This window comes from Phodopus roborovskii, unplaced genomic scaffold, assembly GCF_943737965.1.
Source record: "Phodopus roborovskii unplaced genomic scaffold, PHOROB, whole genome shotgun sequence".
NCBI classification, from domain to species: Eukaryota; Metazoa; Chordata; class Mammalia; order Rodentia; family Cricetidae; genus Phodopus; species Phodopus roborovskii.
This window is the reverse complement of record NW_026126517.1, coordinates 23167544-23193114: the sequence shown is the minus strand read 5'-3', so window position 1 is coordinate 23193114 and position 25571 is coordinate 23167544. Positions and strand designations below refer to the sequence as shown.

Genomic DNA, 25571 nt, shown 5'->3' with positions numbered 1-25571 from the left:
CTTCTGCAGCTCTTGCTATGTTTCTTGTGTGGGTTTAGTATTGGAATTTGTTTTCTATTTACCATTTTCTACATGTAATTTTAAATGTCCTTTATTTTTATTTTTGAGATAGGGTATTATTGTTATAGTCCTTGTTGGTCTCAGACTTTCAGTGTTGCCTTCTAAATACTGTGATTAGAAGTTTGCACTATTCTGTTCATCACTTTCTGTGTTTGACAAAGGGTCTTGTTCTGGAGCCAGGTCAGCCTTGAGCTCATAGCAGTCTTTCATGGGATTGCTGGGATTATTGGAGTGAGCCACCACATGTGACTTCTGTTTTGTTTGAAGTTTCATATAGCTTAGGGCTGACCATGAATTCACAATATTGGGGCGGGAGTGCTCTTTAGAGCTGTGAAGTTTTTGGTTGGTTGGTTTTCGTTTTTTTTTTTTTTTTTTTTTTTTGAGATAGGGCTTTTTCTGTGTAACAGTCCTGGTTGTCCTGAAACTCACTTTGTAGGCCAGGCTGGCCTGGAACTCAGAGATCTGCCTATCTCTGCCTCCTGAGGGCTGGAGTTAAAGTGTATACCATCACAACTAGCTTAATGCCCATATTTAACTCTCAAGCTTAAACCTTTCCAGATAAAGCATCCCCATGTTTTTAGCAGTATTCTTTTCTTCTTACGGTAATTTTCCTCTTATCCTAGTTACTTTACTGTGACACACTCTACCTTTATTACTTTTTAAAGTTAATTTTTACTTACTTAGTAATTTTTGAGATAGGGTGTCTTAGAGTTTCTATTGCTTCAACAAAACACCATGACCAAAAAGCAAGTTTTGTGGAGGGAAGGGCTTATTTAGCTTCATTTCAGTTGTTCATTACTGAAGGAAGTCAGGACAGGAACTCAAACAGGGCAGGATCCTTCAGGTAGGAACTGATGCAGAGGACATGGAGAGGTGTTGCTTTCTGGCTTGCTCCTCATGGCTTGCTCAGCCCACCTTCTTATAGAACCTAGGACCACCTGCTCAGGGATGGCACCACCTACCATGGACTGAACCCTCTTCCACTGATCACTAAGTGAGAAAATGCCTTATAGCTGGATCTCATGGAGGCATTTCTTTAACTGAGGCTCCTTCCTTTGGTGACTCTAGCTTGTGTCAAGTTGAAAAAGAACCAGCCAGTACAACTGACCCCTTGTCAACTTGACACACAAACATATCACTATTAAGCCACAACCAATCCCCTCTTATTCGTCCCCAAGATCTCACATTAAAAACATAAGTAACTTTAAAAGTCCCACCGTCTTTACGAATTCAAACACAATAAAAATTTTAGTCCATTTAAATAGCCAATCTATTTTAAAATCCAGTCTTTTAAAAATTCCAAGTTGCCAGGTGGCACATGCCTTTAATTCCAATACCAGAGAAGCACTGACAGGTAGATCTTTGTGAATTTGAGGCTAGCCTGGTCTAAGAAGTAAGTTCCAGGACTACACGAAGAACCCTGTCTCAAAAAACCAACCAACCAACCAAACAAATTCAAAGTCAACTGTGGGCTTCACTGAAATTCTTTCTTCAAGAGAGAGAAAAAAAAAGTCTGGGCACATAATCAAAACAAACCCACATTCCAAATGTCCAATGCCTGGGATCTACTCACAATCTTCTGGACTCCTCCAAAGAGGTTTGGGTCACTTCTCCGGCTCTGCCCTCTGCAGCACACATAGCTGTCTTCTAGGCTCCAGCTGATTCCACTCCACTGCTGCTGCTGTTCTTGGTGGTCTTGCCATGTATTGGTATCTCCAAAATGCTGGGGTCTTTGCTGCAACTAGGCTGCACTTTGACCGATAGCCTCTCATAGGCTTTCTTCAACTTTTTTGCATGTCCTCTTCTGTCCTGTGCCTTCAACTGTTAGTGAGACTGAATCTTCACCGATGGCCTCTCCTGACCTTTCACAATACCAAGCCTCAGCTGCTCTCCATTACACCCTTCATGCCTTCAAAACCAGTACCACCTGGGTGACTCTTACATATTACCAGCTCCAGCTGCCAGCACTAGGTACAACCTTGGCCACCCCTGGAACACAGCTTCTCTGTGCTCTCAGGAAACACTTCCCAGGAGTTTACCTCACGGATGCTGGTCTCTTCTTAATCACAACTAATTTCTTAGCTCCAGCTGACGAGCATCAAGTATCCCAGCAAAAGAGTTTCACTTTAGTAGTTCTGGTATCTTGTTAATCACAACTGATTTGCTTATATTCTTTTTGAAATTTATTTATTTATTTATTTATTTATTTATTATGTATACAGTGTTCTACCTGCATGTTTGCAGGCCAGAAAAGGGCACCAGTTGTTATTTTAGATGGCTGTGAGCCACCATGTGGTTGCTAGGAATTGAACTCATGGCCTCTGGACAAGCAAGCAGTGCTCTTAACCTCTGAGCCATCTCTCCAGCCCCAAGCCTCCATCTTTTTTTGTTTTTGTTTTCCCCCTGAGACATGGTTTCTCTGTGTAACAGTCTTAGCTGACCTGGAACTTGCTTTGTAGACCAGGCTGACCTTGAACTCACAGAGATCCTCTTGCCTCTGCATCCTACGTACTGGGACTAAAGGCATGCGCCACCACTGCCCAGCCAGGCCAGCATCTTACCTACTGCTTTGAACATTCTTATCTTCCAAGCTCCTAAAGAACATCCCAGTGAGCTCTTAACACTGAATTGCTCTTCTAGACCAAAGTTCCAGAGTCCTTCCACAGTCCACCCCATAACATGGGGTGGTCTGTCACAGCAATACCTCACTATGCTGATATCAATTTGTGTTAGGGTTTCCATTGCTGCAACAAAATACCATGACCAAAAAGCAAGTTTTGAGGAAGAAATGGTTTTCTTGGCTTACACTTTAGCATTGCTCTTCATTACTGAAGGAAGTCAGGATAGAAACTCAAACAAAGCAGGATCCTGGAGGCAGGAGCTGATGCAGAGGCCATGTAGGGGTGCTGCTTACTGGGTTACTCCTTGTGTCTTGCTCAGCCCACCTTCTTATAGAACCCAGGGCCACTTGCCCAGGGATGGCACCACCTACCATGGGATGGACCTCCCCCCATTGTTTACTAATTGAGAAAATGCCTTATAGCTGGATCTCATGGAGGTATTTACATAGCCAAGGCTTTTTTTCCTCTCTGATAACTCTAGCTTGTGTCAAGTTGAGGCACACAACCAGCCAATACATAGGATCTCACTCTGGCTAGCCTGGAAGTTGATATATATATAGGTCAGGCTCGCCTTGAACTTGAAGAGATCTCCCTGCTTTTGCCTCCCAAGTGCTGGCATTAAAAGGCATATACCATCAAGCCTGGCCCCATTGTTTCTTTAAAAGCTGATCATCACTGGGTATGGTGGTTGACAAATATAATCTCAACACTTGGGAAGTAGAGGCAAGAAGATCAGGAGTTCAAGGCCAGCCTCAACTGTATAGTGAGTTTGAGGCCAGCCTTGATACATGAGATGCTTGCCTGAAAAAGCTGGCTCTGCAAGCTACATAAAATAGTTTGGGTATGCTATAATTAGTTCACAATATACTTACATTATAGATTCTTTATTAAGTTTAAATTATTGCCGAGCGGTGGTGGCGCATGCCTTTAATTTCAGCAGTTGGGAGGCAGAGGCAAGTGGATCTCTGTGAGTTTGAGACCAGCCTGGTCTACAAGAGCAAGTTTTAGGACAGGCTCTAAAGCCTCAGAGAAACCCTGTCTGAAAAACAAAACAAAAAAATAGTAACCGTGTTACAATATGTTAAGCTCCTGTCACTTTATCAGTATTGTCATATGTATTGCTTACTTATATATTTTCATTTTGTCCCTTGGTAGTGGTTTGTTTTATTTTTTAGATGAGGTCCCACTATGTAGCTCAGGCCTGCCTTGCAGCTGCAATCCTCCCACCCAACCTCCCAAGTGCTGAGGTTACAGGTGGGTGCCACCAGGCTGACTGGCATGAGGAATTTTATTTTTATTTCACAGAAAGGGTCTTATTTTACCTAGACTGGCCTTGAACTGACTCCTTAGTAGAGGCTGTCCTCAAATTGTCTTCCTGCCTTTCCCTTCTGACTGCCAGAATTATCCGTGTGCCACACCGTACCTGGTTTTCTGCAGTACTGGGGATTTAGCCCTGGGCTTTGTGCATGCTAATCAAGTATTTTGTGAACTGAATTACATCTCTAACATACATATGTGTTTTCACATAGGGTCTTGCTTTGGCAGTTATTTGTAAAGTTTTTTTTTTTTTTTTTTTTTTTTTTTAAGACATGATTACTGAGCAAGGGTGGCAACAGAAGAGCTATGGGCCTCTTACTTTAGATCAAAACTGAGGACATTGAAATAGGAGGATCAGTGCAAGGCTAGCCTTGGCTGTGTGTTAAGTTCAAGACCATATCTTAAGAAAAAAGAATAAACAACCCCCCCCCCAAATAATAGAATTTTAGGTAGGTGATACTTATCTGTTAAAATAGTCCCCTTAGGCTAATGAGATGGCTTAGTGGGCAAAAGTGCTTGCCGTTCAAACCTGGTGACCTGAGACCATCCCCAGAGCTCATATAAGAATGGAAGTGGCGGCAGACTAGAAGGACAGCTTAGCAATTAATTAAAGAACCCACTGCTTTTCTAAAGCACCTGAGTTTAGTTTCCAGCACCCACATTAGATGGCTCATAGGGAGGGATCCAACATCTCTAGCCTCCTTGGGCATTTGCACCTATATGCATATAAAGACACACACACACACACACACACACACACACACACACACACACACACACACACACACACGAGAAATTAAAAATAAAAATCATTGCTATTGGAGAGAACCTGAGTTTGGTTCCCAGACACACACACACACACACACACACACACACACACACACACACACACACACACACACACGAGAAATTAAAAATAAAAATCATTGCTATTGGAGAGAACCTGAGTTTGGTTCCCAGAACCCCCCACATGATGGGTCACAATCATTAGTTCTAGTTCTAGGAAATCTAATGTCCTCTTCTGATCTCTTTAAGCACCAGACACACACACACAGTGCACAGATATACATGCAGGCAAAAACATTCGTATACCTAAAATAAATAAACCTTTAAAAAAATCTTTTAAAAGCTAGAAAGAGAACCAGCTCTACAAAGTTGTTCTCTGGCTTCTACATATATGCTATAACACATGTGTACTATACCCACATATATATCCTACACCTGTATACACACAATGATAATAAATTAAAAAAACCAATTTTTAAACAAAGACCTTTTGATCTATCCCTGGTGTTTTGTGACTAAAGTTGCATCCTTTAATTTTTAAAAATTTTTTATTTCTTTTTGTTTTATGGGAGTTGCTGTTTTGTAACTCCCTGTGTAGATCAGTCTCTTTAATGTTATTTTTAACTCTGTGTATGTATCTTTGTGTCCATTTGTGTACGCAAGTGCAGTATTCATGGAGACTAGAAGACATGCCCATCCCCTAAAGCTGGAGTTACAGACAGATGTGAGCAGTCTAATATGGGTGCTGGAAACAGTACTCAGCTCTATTTTATTTTTTATTAAATAAAACAAGCTGTAGTTCATTCAGGTTGACTTCAAACTCTCAGCAATCCTGTTTTAGACTCTTACGTGCTGAAATGATAGGTATCAGCCACCACATCTGACCATAGTGTGACTTCTAATCTCTAGCTTTTGTGGGAGCTTGCTGAGTTGTTCTGAGTACCTGGTTTTCTATATGCCCTAGTGGGCCTGTCAGCTTCAGTGCTGATGGCTAGCACAGCTTCCTATTCCTGGATTCTTTTTAAGTGAGCATGCAACTTTATATTTTCACTTTCTTACCTTTTTTTCTCTTTTTGTAAAGGGTCATATAGGACATATTTTATGTTCTGTGGGCTCAATGGACTTTGTTACAATCATTCCATTCTGCTGTTACATTGGGAAGAAACCTATAAGGTAGCTTGTGCATTTCAATAAAACTGATATTGATGAAAACAAAGTCTGGATTTGGCCCACGTGACATGAGTTTCCAACCCTGCTTTAGCATACTGTTGAATAATGGCAAATCTGAAGTTGTGCAGATGTTCTAAATCTTTAATATCTGGTTTGGTAGCTGTTAGTGACAGGTAGCTTTTGATTCCTTGAAATGTGTCTAGGCTCCCAAGGGCCTGGGTATTTTCTGTTTTATAATACTTAATGATTAACTTAAGTTACATAGCCACATAGAGTTATTAGCTATTGTATTGGACAGTGTAGCAGCATCTCAGATACAGATTGGGGATACAGTTCAGTTGATAAGAGTACTTGCTCATCATGCAGAAAGCCCTGGGTTCAGTCCCTAGTACAGTATAAACTAGGCATGGTGGTGCACACCTGTAATTGCAACACTTGGGAGATGGAAGACTTAGAAGTTCAAGATCATCTTCAGCAACATAACAGGATGGAGGCTAGCCTGAGCTATATAAGACCATTTCTCAAACAAATAACAAGCTAAATAAACAAACAAAAAACCTGGTTAGTGTTTCTTGTGATTCTAATGGGAATGAAATTCCTGTTGTTCTTAATAGGACAAAATGATGACAGAGAGAACCCTGTTGAAGGAACGTTATCAAGAAGTACTGGACAAGCAGAGGCAGGTGGAGAATCAGCTTCAAGTGCAATTAAAGCAGCTTCAGCAAAGGAGAGAAGAAGAAATGAAGAATCACCAGGTAGTCTGCAAATATTGACATTTGGGAGATGTACCTTACTTGTAGAGTGCTTGCCTAGCATATTCAGCAACCTGGGCTCAATTCCCAGAAGCGCAAGAGAACAAGAAATGAAGAAAAAGAAATTGCAACTCAGATAATTATGTCTCTTCTTTCATATGCAGAATGTAGATTTAAAATTACATATTTATGGCCATGAGTAATGGCATACGCCTTTAATCCCAGCACTCTGAAGACAGACCCAGGTGGAGATCTGTGAGTTTGAGGGTAGTCTGGTTTATATAGCAAGTTCCAGTCCATATGTAGTAAGACAGTATCTAAAAAAAAATTCACCCCCTCGCCTCGAAAAAAAGGGTAGATAGGGGTGTGTGTGTATGTATGTATGTATGTATGTATGTATGTATGTATGTATGTGTTTATGCATACACAAGCATACTACTCATGAGTAAAGTAGCCCTGGCTGTCCTGGAACTCACTCTATAGATCAGGCTGGCTTCAAACTCAGAGGTCTGCCTGCCTCTGCCTCCTAAGTGCTGGGATTAAAGCTGTGCATCACCACCTCCTGAACATAATTTTTTTTTATTCTTCAAAAAACATTCAAGTATTAAAAGAAGCATTGAGAGCATCTTTTCCAGACGCTTCTATATTAGTACAGAGAGAAAAAGGTTATTTATTAATATGTTTTGTTGACGTTATTGACTAGTTAATACTTAATCTCCTATCTCATACAAAAATATCATTTTATTTAGGTTAAATCTACAATTAAAAACTTGAAAAAATAAATTAGTAAGTAAAACCTCAAACACAATAAAAAGATCCAGGTAAGTAATCAAAATAGCATTGTCAAGGGTGAGGTAAAATGAGCTCATTGTGGGCTGTGGGCTGTGGGCTGTGGTGATCATTTTGGAAACTTAGGAAGATATATTAGTTAGGGTTTCTATTGCTATGAAAAGACACCATGACCAAGATGATTTTTATAAAGGAAACATTTAATTGGGGTGGCTTGCTTACAGTTTCAGTCTATTATCCTCATGACCAGGAACGTTTTGGTGTGCAGGTAGATGAGATGCTGGAGCAACGGAGAGTCCTATATCTTGGAGACAACAGGAAGTTGATTGAGTGTCTATTAGTGAAGCTTGAGAAAAGAGATCTCAAAGCCTGTCTCTACTGTGAGACAGTTCCTCTGATAAAACCACACCTACTCCATCAAGGCTGTACCTCCTAATAGTGCTACTCCCTTTGGGGGCCATTTTCTTTTAAACAACTACAGAAGACCTGTCAGTTAAAACTGTAAATACATAGTAAATAAGTTGACCAAGCAGTCTTATTCTAGTGTATGAATATGTAGATATAGAGAATGTTTATTGCGGTATTGCTTAAAAACTTAAGTGGCACATTCCTGTAATCCAATTCTCTGGTGCAGAGGCAGAAACATGAGGAGTTCAAGGGTGTCTTTAGCTACAAAATGAGCCAGCCTGGACTACAGGCTATTTCAACCACCTACCACCCCCCTGCCCCCCATTAGATTAGGTTGGAAAAATAGTTTCAAAAAAGTTTCAGTTAGTCTGATAAATTTTTAACAGAATGATTAGATAGCCTGGAAATGTCCATATTTAGTTATATCTGTAGCTATTGACATAGTGTGGTTATGCCGAGCAGAAAAGACCAAGATGCAAAATGAATATAAAATGGCCTCAAAAAAAAAGGCCTCACTAGAAATGGAAAAATGGACCCTGTGCTGGCTTTCCAGGACCACCCAAACATCAGTGAACAAAATGTGAAAACATAACACATCGATTACTGTTATGGACAGAGTTGTATGAAACAGGATAATTGTATTGTTTGACTTCTTATAAATGTACAAAAACATACACGTATTTGTTCCTGTTATATAGTAATACAGCTAATATCTTAGTTAGGATTACTATTGTTGTTATGAAACACCATGACCAAAAAGCAAGTTAGAGAAGAAAGGGTTTATTTGGCTTACATTTCCATATCACTGTTCATCATCAAAGGAAGTATTAAAAAAAAAAAAAAAAAAAAAAAAAAACTCACACAGGGCAGGAACCTGGAAGCAGGAGCTGATGCAGAGACCATAGAGGGAAGCTGCTCATTGGTGTGTTCCATATCAGTCTGCTTTCTTATAGAACCCAGGACCAGCAGCCCAGGGATGGCCCCACTCACAATGGACTGAGCCCTTCCCCATCAGTCACTAAATTAAGAAAATGCCTTCCAGGCCTGCCTACAGCCTAATCTTATGGAGGCATTTTCTTAATTTAGGTTCTCTCCTCTCAGGTGACTTTAGCTTGTTTCAAGTTGACATAAAACTATCTAGCACAGCAAACAAACAGAAAATTCCACTTCTAGTAGTTCAGAACTATAAGAAGTCAAGAGCATATTTGTTGGATGTGGCAAATTCCCACCTGAAGCAAAAATGCCTGTCTCAGCATTCTCAACAGATCTTTGTTCAGTCTTTACTTGAGTTTTGCTATACAAGCCATTACATTTCTTTTAAAAATATATTGTGTGTGTGTTCGTATATACACATCATGTGTACACATGCAAGTGTTACACATGCAAGTGTGATGCAGATATGTGCACGTGTGTGTAGGTCAGAAGTCAACTTTGAGGTATTATTCCTTAGGCTCTTTCCACTTTGTATTTTGAGAAAGAATCTCTCATTTGGACTTAGAACTAGGCTGACTGTCCAGCAAGCTCCAAGATCCCCTCATTTCTTCCTTTCTAGAGCTGGGAATACAAGGGCATGCCACCACGCCTGACTGTGTTATGTGAGTTCTAGGACTTGAACTCATCATTATGTCTATATGGCAAGTACTTTAATGATTGAGGTCTTCCTAGTTTCACACTCCATTTTATTAAAAATGATTTTATTTTATGCATATGGGTGTTTTACATTTATGTATCCACTTGTATATATCCATTATGTATACACTTGTACCCAGTACTTTGGGAGGCCAGAAAAGGGCATCAGTTCCTCTGGAACTGAGGTTACAGAGAGCTGTAAGCCAGTGTGTGGGTATTGGGTATTGAACCTGAGTCTTCTGGAAAAACAGCCAGAGCTCTTAACTGCTGAGCCATCTGTCCAGCCCCCACATTCCATTTTTCAGTGATTCATAGAACTATCCTGTTGAGTCGAAGTCTGTGTTTATGTAAGTTTCTTCTGGGGGCTTGGCTTTTACATCAGTAATTTATGGAGTTGATTCTTCCAGTTCTGTTTGATTACAATAAGTCAGCATATGAATTTATAATCATTGAAATAAACAGTCAGGGTGGGACTAGTGGATCAACGGCATCTGCTGCTAGGAAGCTGAGAGAGGATGATTGTGGCAAGTTTGAGGCCAGCCTGGGCTTCTATGTCTGAAGTAAACTCCAGTCTAGGATACATAGTAAAACCATGTTTCAAAAGACCAAAAACACTGAGCAAGGTAATACATATTTGTAATCCAAATAAGTGGAAGTGGATTCAAGGGGATCAGTTCAAGGCCAGCTTTGTCGACAAATTGAGTTTAAGCCCAGCCCAGGTTATGTAAGACCCTATCTGAAAAACCAAACCAAACCAGGACAAAAAAACTATCAGGGCTGGCTGGTTGTGTAACTCAGAGATAGAGTGCTTGTCTATCATGTACCAGGCTCTTGTTTAGAACCCTAACACCACACACACACACAGAAAATAAACTTTCAGATTTAAACAAACAAAAACCTAAAACACCAAAAACTAACATTTCCTTCTGTATTTGTATGACTGTCATTGTGTGGCATTTAGGAGATACTAAAGGCAATTCAGGATGTGACCTTAAAGCGGGAAGAAACCAAGAAGAAGATAGAGAAAGAAAAGAAGGAGTTCTTGCAAAAGGAGCAGGACCTGAAAGCAGAAATTGAGAAGCTCTGTGAGAAGGGCAGAAGGTAACCGCTGCTGCTGAAAGTAGATCCTGTGCACACAGGGCCAGGCCTTTGTTTTCATTTGAGAAAGGAACACACGACACACGTTCGAATTCTCCAGTGACTTCACATTCTCAGTACCCTATATTACACAAAATAAGGAAGTTCAGAGAGTTGGTACTGCTCTGAAATGATAATTAAATGCTGGGATTTCATTCCAGGCTCAGTCCCCAGCATGTCTTCTTCTCAAAAAAAGAAGTCACACTGTTAACTAGCTGTATTCCAAGTATGATCATAACTTTTAAATTTTTATTTAAACTGTAACCTGTGTATTTGTGTCTATGTATGTCTGTCTGTCTGTGTGTTCTGGAATTACTACACAGAAGTATTGCATGCTCAGTTTTAGGAAACTAGGGATCCAAACTCAGGTTGTTATACATGCATAACAAATATTTTGCAATGAGCTTCTGCACAGCCCCATGATCAAGATTTCTATGTTATTCTAAACCTATTTCCTTTGCTTTATATGCTGAGGGTCTTTTTTTTTTTTTTTTTTTCCTTGAGAACCTCAGGTTGTGGGAATGTTTTGAATGGTTTTACTGTTTGGCACCACGAGTGGTAACCTATACACCATTTATGAAAGAATTATCTAGGGATTATGTCCTCTTTCTAATATTGTAACAAGAGCAAGGTGGGCCTTAAATCTGGATAAACTTGAGAATTCACAATTGTGAATTCTATGATGTTATTTAAAGGCTGCTGACATTCATTTTATTCATTATTTATTGAGAAAAACTTGGCTGTTGTAAATATATATGATGCTAAGTCAAAAATAAGTAGTAAGCTCACTTACTGATTCATTTTCCAAAGTGAGAGACCTTAACTATGGCACCTCCACATTCAAAAGAATATTAGGGAGAGGGTCTGGAAGGTAGCCAGTTCTGTTGAGAATCTGGTGAATGATTAGGAGGTGGGTCACAATGATCATTCTCAAACAGTTTTGTAGAATCTATTCAGAGCCGAACATCGTCTTTCACATGTTGCTAGTGATTATAACAGCTAGCACCCCCATCTTTTGGCAGCATTGGCCCTGGCACAGTTTTCTCAGTTGATCAGGGAAGATGAGATACAGACATAGACAGGTAGCAACTCATCATGGGATATCTTAACGAACAGAAATAAGTCTATGATTCTGTCTAAGCCTGTGGCAAATTACCTATAACTGTGGACTTTACACTTTTGTGTGTTTGTTTTTTGTTTGTCAAAACAGGGTTTCTCTGTGTAGCTTTGGAGCCTGTCCTAGAATTTGCTTTGTAGATCAGGCTGGCCTCGAACTCACAAAGATCCACCACCTCTGCCTTCCGAGTGTAGACAGAGTGTGCCACCACTACCTGGCTGACTCTACACGCTTCATGTACCTTTTCCCTCTAATTGAACAGCTCTAAGTAATTAATGCTAACAGTGTTATTACTCATGATCTTGAAGATTCAGGTTTTTTTTTTATTTGTTTATTTGAGGTAGATCCTCAATATGTTGCTCAGAGTAGGTACCATCTTTCTGCCTTCCTTATTACTTGCTTGAATTGCAGTCTCAAATTCACTATGTCCTGGCCCCTTATAAATAATAATTAACAAGGGCTATAAATAATATTTTTGTATCTGCTTTGTTTATTAGTATTCACTGAGCCAGAAATTAAGGCAAAAATATATTTATGTGCTGATTTATTTTAAGATAAAACTTGTGTGTTAACATAAATAGCATGTTTTTTATGGGGCCAGTTATATTCAAACTACCACAAAAGATTAAGTCAGTTTATTTAGAAGAATAGCATTATTTAGATGCTCATAAATCTCTTTAGTGAAAAAAATCCATAATTTTTCTAAATTTAATTGATTGTAAATGTTTTTGTTGAAGTCTGGAGAAAATTGCAGTACATAGGTGAGTTAGAAGAGCAGGGGGTGTTTTTATAGCTCTTAAGTATAATTGTGAGTGTTCTTTGATATTCTAAAGGTTTCAAATGATCTGTTAAAAGTTAGCTTTGAAGTAGAACTTTAAACTACCTCGATAAACTTTTGAACTGCTATATTAAAATCTGTTAGGGGGTGTGTGGGGTTGGGTGAGGTGGTGGTTGTAAGGATTAGGGTAAGCTCCTCACATATGCTATGATGTATGTGTGTGAATATAACACTGGGCTATATTCCCAGCCTACTTTTGTTAGTTTGGGACAGGCTGTCTGTTGATAAGGCTGGCTTTAAACTTAACTCTGTAACCCAGGCAAACATTGAACTTGAGACTCCCCAGCTTCATCCTCTAGAGTAGCTGGTATTACATCCTTGTGCCACCAGGCCTGCCTAAAATCTGATGGTTTTGCTTATGTTGTTTTGTTGTGCTTTTTGAGACAGTATCTTACTTTGAAGTCCTGGCTGGCTTGGAACTTGCTGTGTAGACTGATCTGGCCTTAAACTTTCAGCATACCTGCCTCTGCCTCCAGAGTGCTAGTATTACAGGCATGTCCTACAATATCTTGAAGCTTGAATGGATCTTTTACCTATTTTGTTAAAGGGAAGAAAAACTTTTCTTGTACCATTTTAGGGTTAGCAAATTAAATTCCCAGATCAGTAAGAAGAAAAAAGTTTATTTGTCTGTGCAACGTGTCTACACAAAGAAGACCTACTAGAGACCAGTAACTTAAATGTATTAAAATTTGAGGCTCTGTGTCCTCTTGAGGCAAAGATAAGAGGGAAGAAAGTACTTATAGGAAAATTTTTTTGTTGTTTTTGTTTTTTTTGTTTTTGTTTTTTGTTTGTTTGTTATGTTTTTTGAAACAGGATTTGTCTGTGTAACTTTGGAGCCTGTCGTGGAACTAGCTCTTGTAGACCAGGCTGGTCTCAAACTCACAGAAATCCACCTGCCTCTGCCTTCCAAGTGCTGAGACTGAAGGCATGCACCACCACTGCCTGGCTATAGGAAAACATTTTATTTTATTTTATTTTTGGTTTTTCAAGGCAGGGTTTCGCTGTGTAACATGTTCTCCTGGAATTCATTCTGTAGACCAGGCTGCTCTTGAACTCACAGAGATCTGCCCACCTCTGCCTCCTGAGTGCTGGAATTAAAGGCTTGCCCTACCACTGCCTGGTAGGAAAACAATCTTTTGGGGAGAGAGGGGTGTGTTACTTAGTGTTGCTATTGCTGTGATGTAACACCATGACCAAAAGCAACTTGGAGAGGAAAGGGTTTATTTCACTCACTATTCCATATCATTCATCATCAAAAGCTGTGATGACAGGGACTTAATTAAGCAGGGGAGGAACCTGGAGGCAGAAGCTGATGCAGAGGTCATGGAGGGGGGCTGCTTACAGGCTTGCTCCCCATGGCTTGCTCAGCCTGCTTTCTTATATTACCCAGGACCACCAACCCAGGGATGGTACCACCCACAAGGCATTTACTCAGTTGAAATTACATCTTTCAAATAACTTTAGCTTGTGTCAAGTTGACATAAATTAGCCATCACTGTGTGTGTGTGTGTGTGTGTGTGTGTGTGTGTGTGTGAGAGAGAGAGAGAGAGAGAGAGAGAGAGAGAGAGAGAGAGAGAGAGAGAGGAAGAAGAGAGAGAACAAACACACAAGCTTGGATGTCATTCCGGGAACATCACCCACCTCCCTTGAGAGAGGGTCTTTTCTTGGCCTAGAGTTCAGTAATTAGGCTAGACTGGCTAGCCAGTGAGTACCAGTGATCTACTGTCTCCCCTGCCCAGTGTTGGGATCACAAATGAGTACTCCTACCATTTGAGGAGGCTCAGCACTTTTATGTGGGTTCTGCAGATTAAACTCAGCTCTTTGAGCTTTCAAGGCAAGTACTTTACCAGTTGTGTCATCCCTATAGTCCCCAAAGGATTCCCTGGAGAGGGGTGAGAAAGATCATTTAGAGAACATTTGTGGAAATAAAATGAGCTTTCAGTAGATGAGAATGTCTGTGAACTGGGGAGGTGGTTTAGTCAGTAAAGTTCCTACTATGCAAGCAAGCATGTGGACCTGAGTTGAGATTTTCAGCAGCTACTAAAAGCCAGGAATGGCAGCACACATCTGTAACCCCAACACTGGGAATGGGAGACAGTGGGACAAGAAGGACCCTGGAGCTCATTGACCAGCTAATCTAGACAAATTGATAAGCTCCACGGTTTCCTGTGTGAACACAAGAAATGAGTATGGACCTCCAGTACCCATGTGAAAAGTTGGCATGGCCATTATCATCTCTATAACTCTCACACTGGTGGTGCAGAGAGAGGCAGATCCCTGGAGCTATCCAGCTACCTAGTGTAGCTAATCTTTGAGATATAGGTTCAGTCAAGAGACCCTGTCTCAAAAAATAACATAGTGGGAAGTAGAGAAAGACACATGCTGTCTACCTCTGGTCCCCACATGTACTGGGAGGAGGCTTGTTAGATGGCTCCTATCCTCCCTCTGGGAGATCACTATGACATTTTGGCTCTCTACAAATGGCTGCTTTGGCTCTAATAAGGGAAATTTCAAGAGCTCCCTGCCCCCACCACCACACCCTCCACACCCCCACACCCTCCCACCCCACAACTATGGAATCTCAGTGTCTTCTTAAAATAATCTTTATACCCATTGAGTGGATCCTATAGTTATAGTTTGATAACATAATGCATAATTTATTAAATATTGGCCCAACATTTTTGTAGATCTTCCAAGTGTTGATACTGTATCCCTCCAGGCCAGAAGAAGGCATCAGATCTCATTACGGATGGTTATGAACCATCATCTGGTTGCTGGGAATTAAACTCAGGACCTCTGGAAGAGCAGCCAGTGCGCTTAACCTCTGAACCATCTCTCCAGCCCCAATACAGTATTTTATACAAAAATTTAAAATCTGGGACTGGAGTGATAGAACAGTTAAGAGCACTTGCTGCTCTTGCAGAGAACCCAGGTTAAATTTCCAGCTCCCACATAGGGTGGTTCATGACTGCCTATAGCTCCAGCTTCAGGAATCCAACAACCTCTTTGGGCCTCACACACATAACATACACAGAGATACATACATATGAAAAAAATAAAGCTTAAAAATCAAACAGCTCCTTCACCAAAAGGGAAAATTGCTGAAATCAGAAGAATACAGAAGCATGTATTTATTAGTTATAAGAGAGGATACTGTCACATGTCATGTATTCTCAGGAAAACTCCAGTATCAGCTCATTGAAGAATGAAAAAAATAAGTACCATTTATCTGTCCTTTCCTTCCTTTTTATTTGTTTATTTATTTTGATTTTTTATGAGTTTCTCTGATTAGCCATGGCAGTCCTGTAACTCACCTGTAGACCAGATTGGCCTCAAACTCAGAAATTCATTCTACCTCTGCCTCCTGAGTACTGGGATTAAAGGTGTATGCCGCCACCACCCTCCCACTCCCTTCCTCCCTCCCTTCTGTCAAGCTTACAAATTTAAGCTTAAAGGTGTATGTAGCTCCTTGGAGTAGGCCTTTGATGTGTTTGGGGACCCTGGCCTACTATCTGAAAGGTGCAGTCCTATCCCCAGGGCTTCTGGCCAAGCAGTGCAGAGTAGTGAGCCTGGGATGAACCAGGTAACCACAGTTCCAGAGCCTGGGGCTTCCCCAGCTTTTCTTCTTCTCACATCTAATTGCATCACTTGTCATTAACCTGCATTAGTCACACACAGAGATGCGGCTGTGGCATAATTTATAGTTATGAAATTGAAAATAACAAGGAAGGGGCTGGAGAACAGCTCTACAGTCAAGAGCACTGGTTTTTCTCCCAGAGGACTGACATAGCACCTTTGTTATTCCAGTCCCAGGGCATCTGCCACCCTATTCTGGCCTCCAAAGACACTTCATGCACATTCACACAGGCATACATACAGGCAAAACATCTATACACACTGGTATGCACATGCCCACAATAAAGATTAAAGTTCATGTAGTCATCTAGATTTAAAAAAATAATAATGAGATTCTTTTTGTTTATGTTTTTTTTTTTTTTTTCTTTTGAGATAGGCTGGCTTCAAACTCACAGAGATACACTGCCTCTGCCTCCCTAGTGCTAGGACTAAAGGCATGTGCCACCATGGCCTGACTAAAGACATGTGCCACCATGGCCTGACAACAAAGAAATTCTTCGGTCAGTAATGATAGACCTGCATAATGGACAGACATTTTGCTATATATTTAAAAAAAACTTAGTTTTTGTTTTTAATTTTTTTATTATTATTTTGTTAATCTAGGTTGGTCTGTAACTCAGTGCAATCCATCTGACTTAGCCTTCCAGAACGAGGGTTATAGGCATGAACTACCATCCATGCCTAGCTAGGTTTGGATTCTAAGAGAGATTCCTTTCCTGCACTAGGTGACTTTATTTGAGCGAGTGGAGAAGTGGACATTTTACTTGATGGACCTGTTTGCAGTTTAGACTACCCTATATATCGTTTGTCTGTCTCTGGAGTCTCTTCATGTAGTAGTCCCCACAGAACCAGTCAGGCTTTCCTTTTGTTTTGGTTGCTCAGCAAACTTTCATTTCCTTCCTTAATCTTGTTCTTGGCTTCTCACTGTACAGAGAGGTGTGGGAAATGGAACTGGATAGACTCAAGACTCAGGATGGTGAAATCAATCGGAATATTATGGAAGAGACAGAGCGGGCCTGGAAGGCTGAGGTAGGAAGCGACAATGTCTTCAAAGACTTGGTCTTGTGCTCTCAGGTGCTGTACAGTTTTGATAGAGTACTAAAAGCCTGAAGGCATTTGTTTTAACTACAGATAGTTTGTGTTTATAAAGCTTTCTTTCTCTCTCTCTCTCCTGTCTACCCCCTCCTGAATCTCTCTCTCTCTCTCTCTCTCTCTCTCTCTCTCTCTCTCTCTCTGTGTGTGTGTGTGTCTGTGTATGTGCCCGCATGCATGCATGCACAAACATGTACATGCATGGATGTCTGCATGCATGGATTCCTTAGATCCTGTCACTGGAGAGCCGGAAGGAGTTGCTGGTGTTGAAACTGGAAGAAGCAGAGAAAGAAGCAGAGCTGCATCTGACTTACCTCAAGTAGGTATCTCCCTCTTAAGGCCTAGGCTAGCAGGCCTGGCTCACATTTGTCTTCATAGGACTCTAAGGCCATCTCTGTGTGTGCATGTATAATTGTTCAAGATTTCCCTTCCATGTTCTGCACTTTCTCACTCTTTCCTCCTTTTATAGCTTTGCACTTTTTACCATTATACTATCTGTTAAAATAACAAAGCATAATATATGTCTTTGGAGCCTTGTTTCTTCCGTGATTATTTCTCCTCTGTCTGTCACAGAACTTGGAGGATTCCTATAGCATTTGAAGCAGATAAGAACCCTCTCTGGCTGATTCTTTCTTAAATATTTGGCTTAAAAGATGATGACATGAACCAGGCATGGCGGTACTTTGCTATAATCCCAGTACTTTAGAGTCTGAGGCAACTGGATTGAAAGTTCCAGGCCAGGGATACCCTGTCTTCAAATAGAAAGGTGATATCATTTATGCTCTAGCACTTGCTCCCACCTCTTTTTTCAAGGACCACTATCCAAAAGCAGTGTCTCAGGGTGTAACTGGAGTTCAGGGTAAAAGGCCAGGCTCTGTCAACCCTAGCAGACTGTGCTTAGTCATTCATCTCAGTATACCAGTTAAAGAAATCAGTAGTGATGAAAAGCAGAAAACATGTAATCAGTGTTGCCACATTGGAAAGAACTGATAGTTGCAGAGATAACAAAACTATCTTTGGGTTGATCTGTTTATATAGGTTTTAAAGTGACTTTTTACTTATATTTATGTATGTATCTTTGAATGTTTGTATGCACATGTGTACAGGTACCTATCAGATTCACCACAGTTGGAGTTATAAGCAGTAATGTGATGCTCAATGTGGATGTTAGAAACCAAACTTTATTCCTCTGCAAGCACTGTTAACTGCTGAGCCATCATCACTCTAGTCCTAGGGTTTTAAGATGGGATTTTGTGTAGTCTAGGCTGGCCTGGAACATTTGATCCTTCTGCCTTTACCTTTAAAATGTTTGACTTACAGGCAAACACCACCACATGGCACAGAACTTCAGGTTTAAATAGAGGAAATGGGACAAGGGGCAGGAGAGGTAAATAATTAACCATTCTGGGTCAAGATATAGTCTTATTGATGCTTGTCTCAGTTGTTCATCTGTGAGGTGATCAGAAGAAGTCCTATTATTAGCTGTCACCACTTGAGGGCCTTGGTCTGATTCCCACCAGATGACCACTTCTACTCATGGATAATTATCCTCATCTGGAGGTGGCTGTTCTGTTACAAGAAAACCGCCAGCCTATTCTCACTGCCACGCCAGCCCCAAATAACACACAGAGACGCTGTATTAGATATAATGATGTTGGCCTGTTACTAGTGTTTCTTATTGGCTAGCTCTGTCTTAAATATTAACCCATTTCTATCAATCTAAGTATGATCTTATCTTAACAGAGAGAGGGTCAGGGGTTCTACCCTGTTGGTGCTACATCTTAAATCTCCTCCCTACTGCTTTCCACATCCTCCTTGTCTCCTAGTCCCACCTATCTTGCTTTCCTACTGGCCAACAGTGCTTTATTCATTAACCAGTAAGAGAAATATTTACAGAATGACATCTCCCATCACTGTTCCTTAGAAGTCTTGTTCTTCCTGGAATCAAAAGTGACTGCAATTTTAGGATAGTTGTTTTTGTGTCATCATCATCAAAAGGGGAGGGTAAAGATTAGATAAGCGATAAAGAGTAACATGAGTGAGGTAAGTAACATGCCTATAGAGAGTCAAGCATATGCTGACCCAAAGAGGAGAACACACACAAAATGGAGGCAGAAGTGCTAGGCTGCCATCTTACTTTTAATACTTTGAGGAACCAAGTGTGGAGCCAGTGCTTTTTAGCACAAACTCTTTCTTTCTTCCTTTCTGTCTTTCTTTCCTTCTTTTTTTTTTCTTAAGATTTTATTTATTTATTATATATATAGTATTCTGTCTACATGTAACCCTGCATGCTAGATGAAGGGCACCAGATCTCATTACAGATGGTTGTGAGCCACCATGTGGTTGCTGGGAATTGAACTCAGGACCTCTGGAGGAGCAGCCAGTGCTCTTAATTGATGAGCTATCTCTTCAGCCCTACAAACTATTTCTTTCTTTCTTTCTTTCTTTTTTTTTTATTTAATTTATTATTTTACATGTCGATCCCAGTTCCCTCTCCCTCTCTCCCTCCCTTTTACCCTCTCTGCCCCCTGACATGACCACCCTCCGCCCACAAACTATTTCTAAGTATGTATTTTATGTGAATTAAGGATTGACTGTAAAAAAAAAAAAAAAAAGCCCGGTGGTGGTATCTCAAGCCTTTAATCCCAGCACACCGAAGGCAGAGGCAGGCGGACCTCTGTAAGTTCAAGGCTAGCCTAGTCTACAGACTGAGTGCCAGGACTGGCTCCAAAGCTACACAGAGAAACCCTGTCTTGAAAAACCAAGAGAAGAAGAAAAAAAAAAAAAAAAGAATTGATTGTTGTTGCCCAGGGCAAGGTAATTCCAGCACTTGGGAGGCAGAGGCAAGAAGATCTCTGTGAGTTCCAGGACAGCCAGGGTTACACTATGAAACCCAGTCTCAAAACAAAACAACAAAAAATTTTAATTGTTGTGTTTTGAATTCTGTAAATTCTGTTTCTTGAAAGGTCAACTCCTCCAACACTGGAGACAGTTCGTTCCAAACAGGAGTGGGAGACAAGACTGAATGGAGTTCGGATAATGAAAAAGAATGTTCGGGTAAGTTCAGTTAAGAGTGATGGTTCAATCAGCCCCAGTTTGTGCTTAACCTCTCCTGTCAGTAGGTTGGTGGGTAGCCTTTTGTTTACTGCACAGGGTGCTTTCTCTTGAGGTTTGCTCTGCCTGGCAGTAAAGGACAATCCTTTTCTTCCTTTTGTTCCAGGACCAGTTTAACAGTCACATCCAGCTAGTGAGGAATGGAGCCAAGCTAAGCAGCCTTCCTCAGATCCCTACCCCGACTTTGCCTCCACCTCCCTCAGAGGTAAGAGTGCTGACTTTGAGGACTCCACTTTCTGTGTAGACAAAGGCAGAGAGTTGTCTACTTGTTCTGTTTATGAGGATGTTGGGCCATCCCTATTGAGTGTAGGAATATAAGAGATTCTCATTGATTTCTGCCACAGTTTTCTCTCCTGAAATATTTTTGTTGTTTGTTTTTGTTTTTTCAAGATAGGGTTTCTGTGTAGTCTTGGCTGTTCTGGAACTCACTCTGTAAACCAGGCTGGCCCTGAACTCGCTGAGATCCACTTGTCTCTGCCTCCCGAGTACTGGGATTAAAGGCGTGTGTCACTATCTCCTGGCTTCTAAAAAAATTTTTTGTCTATGTTTATATATGTGTGCTTGTATGTGTGCACATGTGTGTGTATGTGTGTGTGTTCCTGTGCACTTAGGCCAGAGACCAATTTTAGGTTATTCTCTACCTTTTTTTTTTTTTTTTTTTTTTTGAGACTAGCTTGGAACTCATTTAGACCTAGCAGTCCTCAAATTCAGAGATCTGCCTTTCTCTTCCTCTTTAGTGCTGGAATTAAAGACATGTATCACCACACCCACCCAGCCTGTCTACCTTATTTCTGAAACAGGGTCTCTCACTGCACCTAGAGCTGTCAGGGATTGGCAAAACTGGCTGGCCACTGTAGGGATCTGCTTGTCTGTGTTCCCACAGCATTAGGGTTACAGATACATGCCCCTCTCGGCTTTTATGTGGCTATTGGGATGTGAACTCAGGACTTTACACTTGCAAGGCAGGTACCTTACCAACTGAACCATCTCCTTATCCCTTGCTCCAGTTCCTAATCTTTTCTCCCCATCTCTTTTGTCCTCCACTTCTTCCCCTTTGCAGGCAGATTTCATGCTTCAAGTATTTCAGCCCAGTCCCTCTCTGGCCCCTCGGATGCCCTTCTCTATTGGGCAGGTCACAATGCCTATGGTTATGCCCAGTGCAGATCCTCGTTCTTTGTCTTTTCCAATCTTGAACCCTGCCCTTTCCCAGTCCAACCAACCATCCCCGCCTCTTCCTGGCTCACATGGGAGAAATAGCCCTGGCTTGGGGTCTCTGGTCAGCCCTCATGGTCCACACATGCCTCCTGCTGCCTCCATCCCGCCTCCCCCAGGCTTGGGCGGTATTAAAGCTTCTACTGAAACTCCCCGGCCCCAACCAGTAGACAAACTGGAGAAGATCCTGGAGAAGCTGCTGACTCGGTTCCCACAGTGCAATAAGTAAGTGTTGTTAAGGATCAGTTTAGGTATCTGCCAGATCAATACTTGTGGTTTGACATAGGGAGGTTATGTGGATGTTTCCCATAAAGACTGATCTTCTTTCCTTCAACATTGTTCTTTCTTAGGGCCCAGATGACCAACATTCTTCAGCAGATCAAGACAGCACGTACCACCATGGCAGGCCTGACCATGGAGGAATTAATCCAGCTGGTAGCTGCACGGCTGGCAGAGCATGAACGGGTGGCAGGTACTCAGGTAAGAGGAGCTACAGGGAGAGAATTTAGATCTACAGAGAGGTTGAGGAAGAAGCCAACTTCAGAAAAACTGGGAGAAGCATCAGAGCAAAGGGTATCTGGTTTGTTCTTTTCATTGTTAAAGTGAGTGATTGTGTGTGTGTGTTTGTGTGTTTGTATTAAATTTATTATTGTGTGTATATGTGTGTTTGTATTAAATTTATTATTGTGTGTGTATGTGTGTGTGTTTGTATGTGAGAGAGATTGTTTTCACGGGTACATGTGTGGAGTTCAAGGACAACTTGTGGGAGTCCATCTTCTATCATGTGAGTCCCAGGAATTGAACTCGGGTCATTAGGCTTTCATACAAGCACCTTTACCCATTGAGCCATCCTGCTGGCCCCAGCTTCTTTAATACATGCTCTGTTGCTCAGACTCTTCCCTCACTCTGAAATTATTTCTACCCACAGCCACTTGGTCGGATCCGGGCTTTGTACCCTGCTCCTCTGGCCCAAATCAGTACCCCAATGTTCTTGCCTTCTGCCCAAGTTTCATACCCTGGAAGGTCTTCACATGTAAGACTCTTTTCTTTTAACACTGGGATGTGGAGAAGCACAGGGTGAGGAGGGAGTGGGTTACAGGTAAGAATGTTAGAGGAAACCATTATCTCCACAGCAGGGTTGTTTGCAGCCCTACTGGGAACATGCTGCAAATACTTTAGGCAAGAATATAGGTTAGGACTTGTATTTTTTTTTTCACTGAGGAATAGTTTTGCTCCGTGGAACTAATTGATGGAGTCATGGGCATAGCAGGCAAGGTGACCTGGAGGTTAGCTAGCTGTGACCAGCTTTCTTGTCCCACAGGCTCCACCCACCTGTAAGTTGTGTCTCATGTGTCAGAAACTTGTCCAGCCCAGTGAGCTGCACCCGATGGCTTGCACCCATGCGCTGCACAAGGAGGTAGGCATTGCTTATCATTCTTGTACTCTGCTTTCTGACAGAGTCAGAGGTCATTTTTTTGCAAAATTTTACTAGGTTAATTCATTACCATCATTGATATTTAGTCATAAAGTTTTCAGTCATTTGTGAACTCACCATCAGTAGAGTTCAGAATGCCAGTTTAGAATGTTGTAGCTTTTTATCCCATTCTCTGTAGGTTACTAATAAGCAATTCATAGTTAAACTCTGATAATCTCTTTTCTTGGGTATGCTTTGTTTTAGCTGAGAGGAGTGGTAGGGCCTGACTATGAGATTAGTAACTCCATTAACAGAATGAAGGCCTGAGTATACTCTTCACTTACTGACTCACAAGTGACTCCTGCTAACAGCAGGGTGATTCTTTCTTAACCAGTTTGTTTTGTTCATTTTGTTTTTCCAAGAAGCAAAAACAGTATTAACATCTAAGTTGTTTTAACTCCTTATGTAGGTAAGGATGGCCTTGAACTTCTGATCCTCTTGCCCCCCCCATCTCCTAAGGTTATAGGTGTGTGTCACCATACTTGGTGTATGTGGTGTTGTAGATCAAACCACGGCTTTCAGCATGCTAGATAGGCACTCATCCCAGCACCTACATTCTAGATAAGACAAAGCCCCAAAGGCACACACTCATACGTGGAGTAAATATATTTTTTTAATGGTGGAAAAAGACACCTATGGTTAACCCTGGATTCCACAAACATATGCACATGCACTAACATGTTTTCATACTAACAAGTGCGTATAACACATAACATGAAGAGAGAGACCACTGCTAGTCCATCTGGCCCTTGTGAGAACTTTTGAGTGTTAGATCTTTTCATCTTTAATGCCACTCTCTGCTAACTTTACTTTGGTTTCCCAGACAAGTCTGAGGTATATGTGTGTTTCTTTCTTTCCAGTGTATCAAATTCTGGGCCCAGACCAACACAAATGATACTTGTCCCTTTTGCCCAACTCTTAAATGATGGACCCGACCGAGAAGGAAGAAGAGGAGAAACCGATGTGAACAGGAAACGCGGGTTCAAGATTTCTAAAACTCTATATTTATACAGTGACATATACTCATGCTGTGTACATTTTTATTATATAGGTAATGTGTGTATAGAAAGTCTGTATTCAAATGTTCGTAATGAAAGTATGTATATAGTGCAGATACACCTTGTTCCCCCTCATCTTGCAGTTCTTTTTGGGGTTGCAGACTGTAGGGAATATGATGTTTAATTTGACCTTGAAATCATGATCCCTGCATAGGACTGTTGTCTAACCCATCTAGGAAGCTGCTGTTGCTCTAAGGCCATCCTGCTTGGTTTGGCTCAGCCTCTAGTCCATTTTTGTAAGGCTCATGTATGCAGAATTGAAGCCTGGTGCTCACCTGCTGTCCAACCAGATGCCTTGCTTTGCAGGGGCCTCCAGAAAGCTTGGTGTTGTTTTAGCCACTCCATTCCAGTGATAAAATGTTACTGATTGAGGGGAAAAAAATTTAACTCTGATAGTATGATTTTTCATTGAACATTTTACTGTGTTAATGATCATTATTTATACATTGATATCATGTATACAGGATATTCTGTTTTATGTCAGAAAAATCCAAGAACAACATAATTAAGTCCCATTTCTCCCAGCATCTTCTGTCTACTCTATTTCCTGGATAGAAAAGCACAATTCACAGATTTTCCCCTGGGCCTAGCCACCATCCCCTGTTGCCACTGGCTTGGCCTCCACTAAGCACTGACAGGCCAGTCTTGCAAAGTGCTCACCCTTCCCATTCCCCTGGTCTCCTGATCTAGCTATTCTCTACCCCCAAAGGTTAAGGCAGTTGGTTCACAAAAAAGTTGTTTAGTGACCTTGGGTGAGCTCCAGACAGGCACTGGGGTGAGATGTCTATGCAAAATTATTTGCAGAATAATCATGGGATGTTAGATTTTCACTTGTGAAGCAAGAAAGCCATGGGGGCACATTCCCTGTCTAGGATAAGATGAAGACAAAGTGAGATGAAGGGGGGGGGGGATTTGACAGTCACAAACCATGTTTTACAGATTCCCATCTGGAGTGAGATGGTTTCCACCTCTGCTTACTGAGTACTTCTGTTTTTTATGCCTGGGATGACTGTGGCTTAGAGAACCTTGAGTCCTTTTCAGTATTACTTCTATAGCAAATGACTTTAATTACCTTCCCTTTTAAAAGTACACAAGTGTTAATCAAGGAAAAAGAAATTGGATCTGGGGGAAGGGCAACATTATGTTACCAACAATTGATGTTTTCCCATTCTGGGACTATGAAATGCTTGTTGAATCTAGTAATTTGTATTAGGATAGCAAAGACTTTCTCCTTTCTGAGCTAACTAAATTCTCTTTTGTTTGTTTGTGTGTTTGTTTTTTTTTTTTTGTTTTGTTTTGTTTTGTTTTTCTTCCCTGCCTATGAGCTCATGGATGAATTCTTTTCTCTTGCCTTATTTGTC

At 41.1% G+C, this 25571-nt stretch overlaps 1 protein-coding gene across 2 annotated transcripts in view; it reads left to right on the top strand.

Moving 5' to 3' along the window:
- Window positions 1–24285, top strand: part of Rnf214 (ring finger protein 214) — a 30015-nt gene extending 5730 nt beyond the window's left edge. Inside the window, exons 4-14 of one of the 2 annotated variants that reach the window (XM_051197316.1) lie at window positions 6569–6709; window positions 10494–10633; window positions 17193–17289; window positions 17583–17671; window positions 20319–20409; window positions 20573–20671; window positions 21527–21903; window positions 22029–22158; window positions 22607–22711; window positions 23000–23095; window positions 24013–24285. In XM_051197316.1, coding sequence (XP_051053273.1) covers window positions 6569–6709; window positions 10494–10633; window positions 17193–17289; window positions 17583–17671; window positions 20319–20409; window positions 20573–20671; window positions 21527–21903; window positions 22029–22158; window positions 22607–22711; window positions 23000–23095; window positions 24013–24078 — 1431 coding nt within the window. In that variant the 3' untranslated portion in view covers window positions 24079–24285. Of the gene's footprint in view, window positions 1–6568; window positions 6710–10493; window positions 10634–17192; window positions 17290–17582; window positions 17672–20318; window positions 20410–20572; window positions 20672–21526; window positions 21904–22028; window positions 22300–22606; window positions 22712–22999; window positions 23096–24012 lie in introns of those variants that run through there. The other variant, XM_051197315.1, reaches the window with a different exon arrangement.
- Window positions 24286–25571: the final 1286 nt, after the last annotated feature.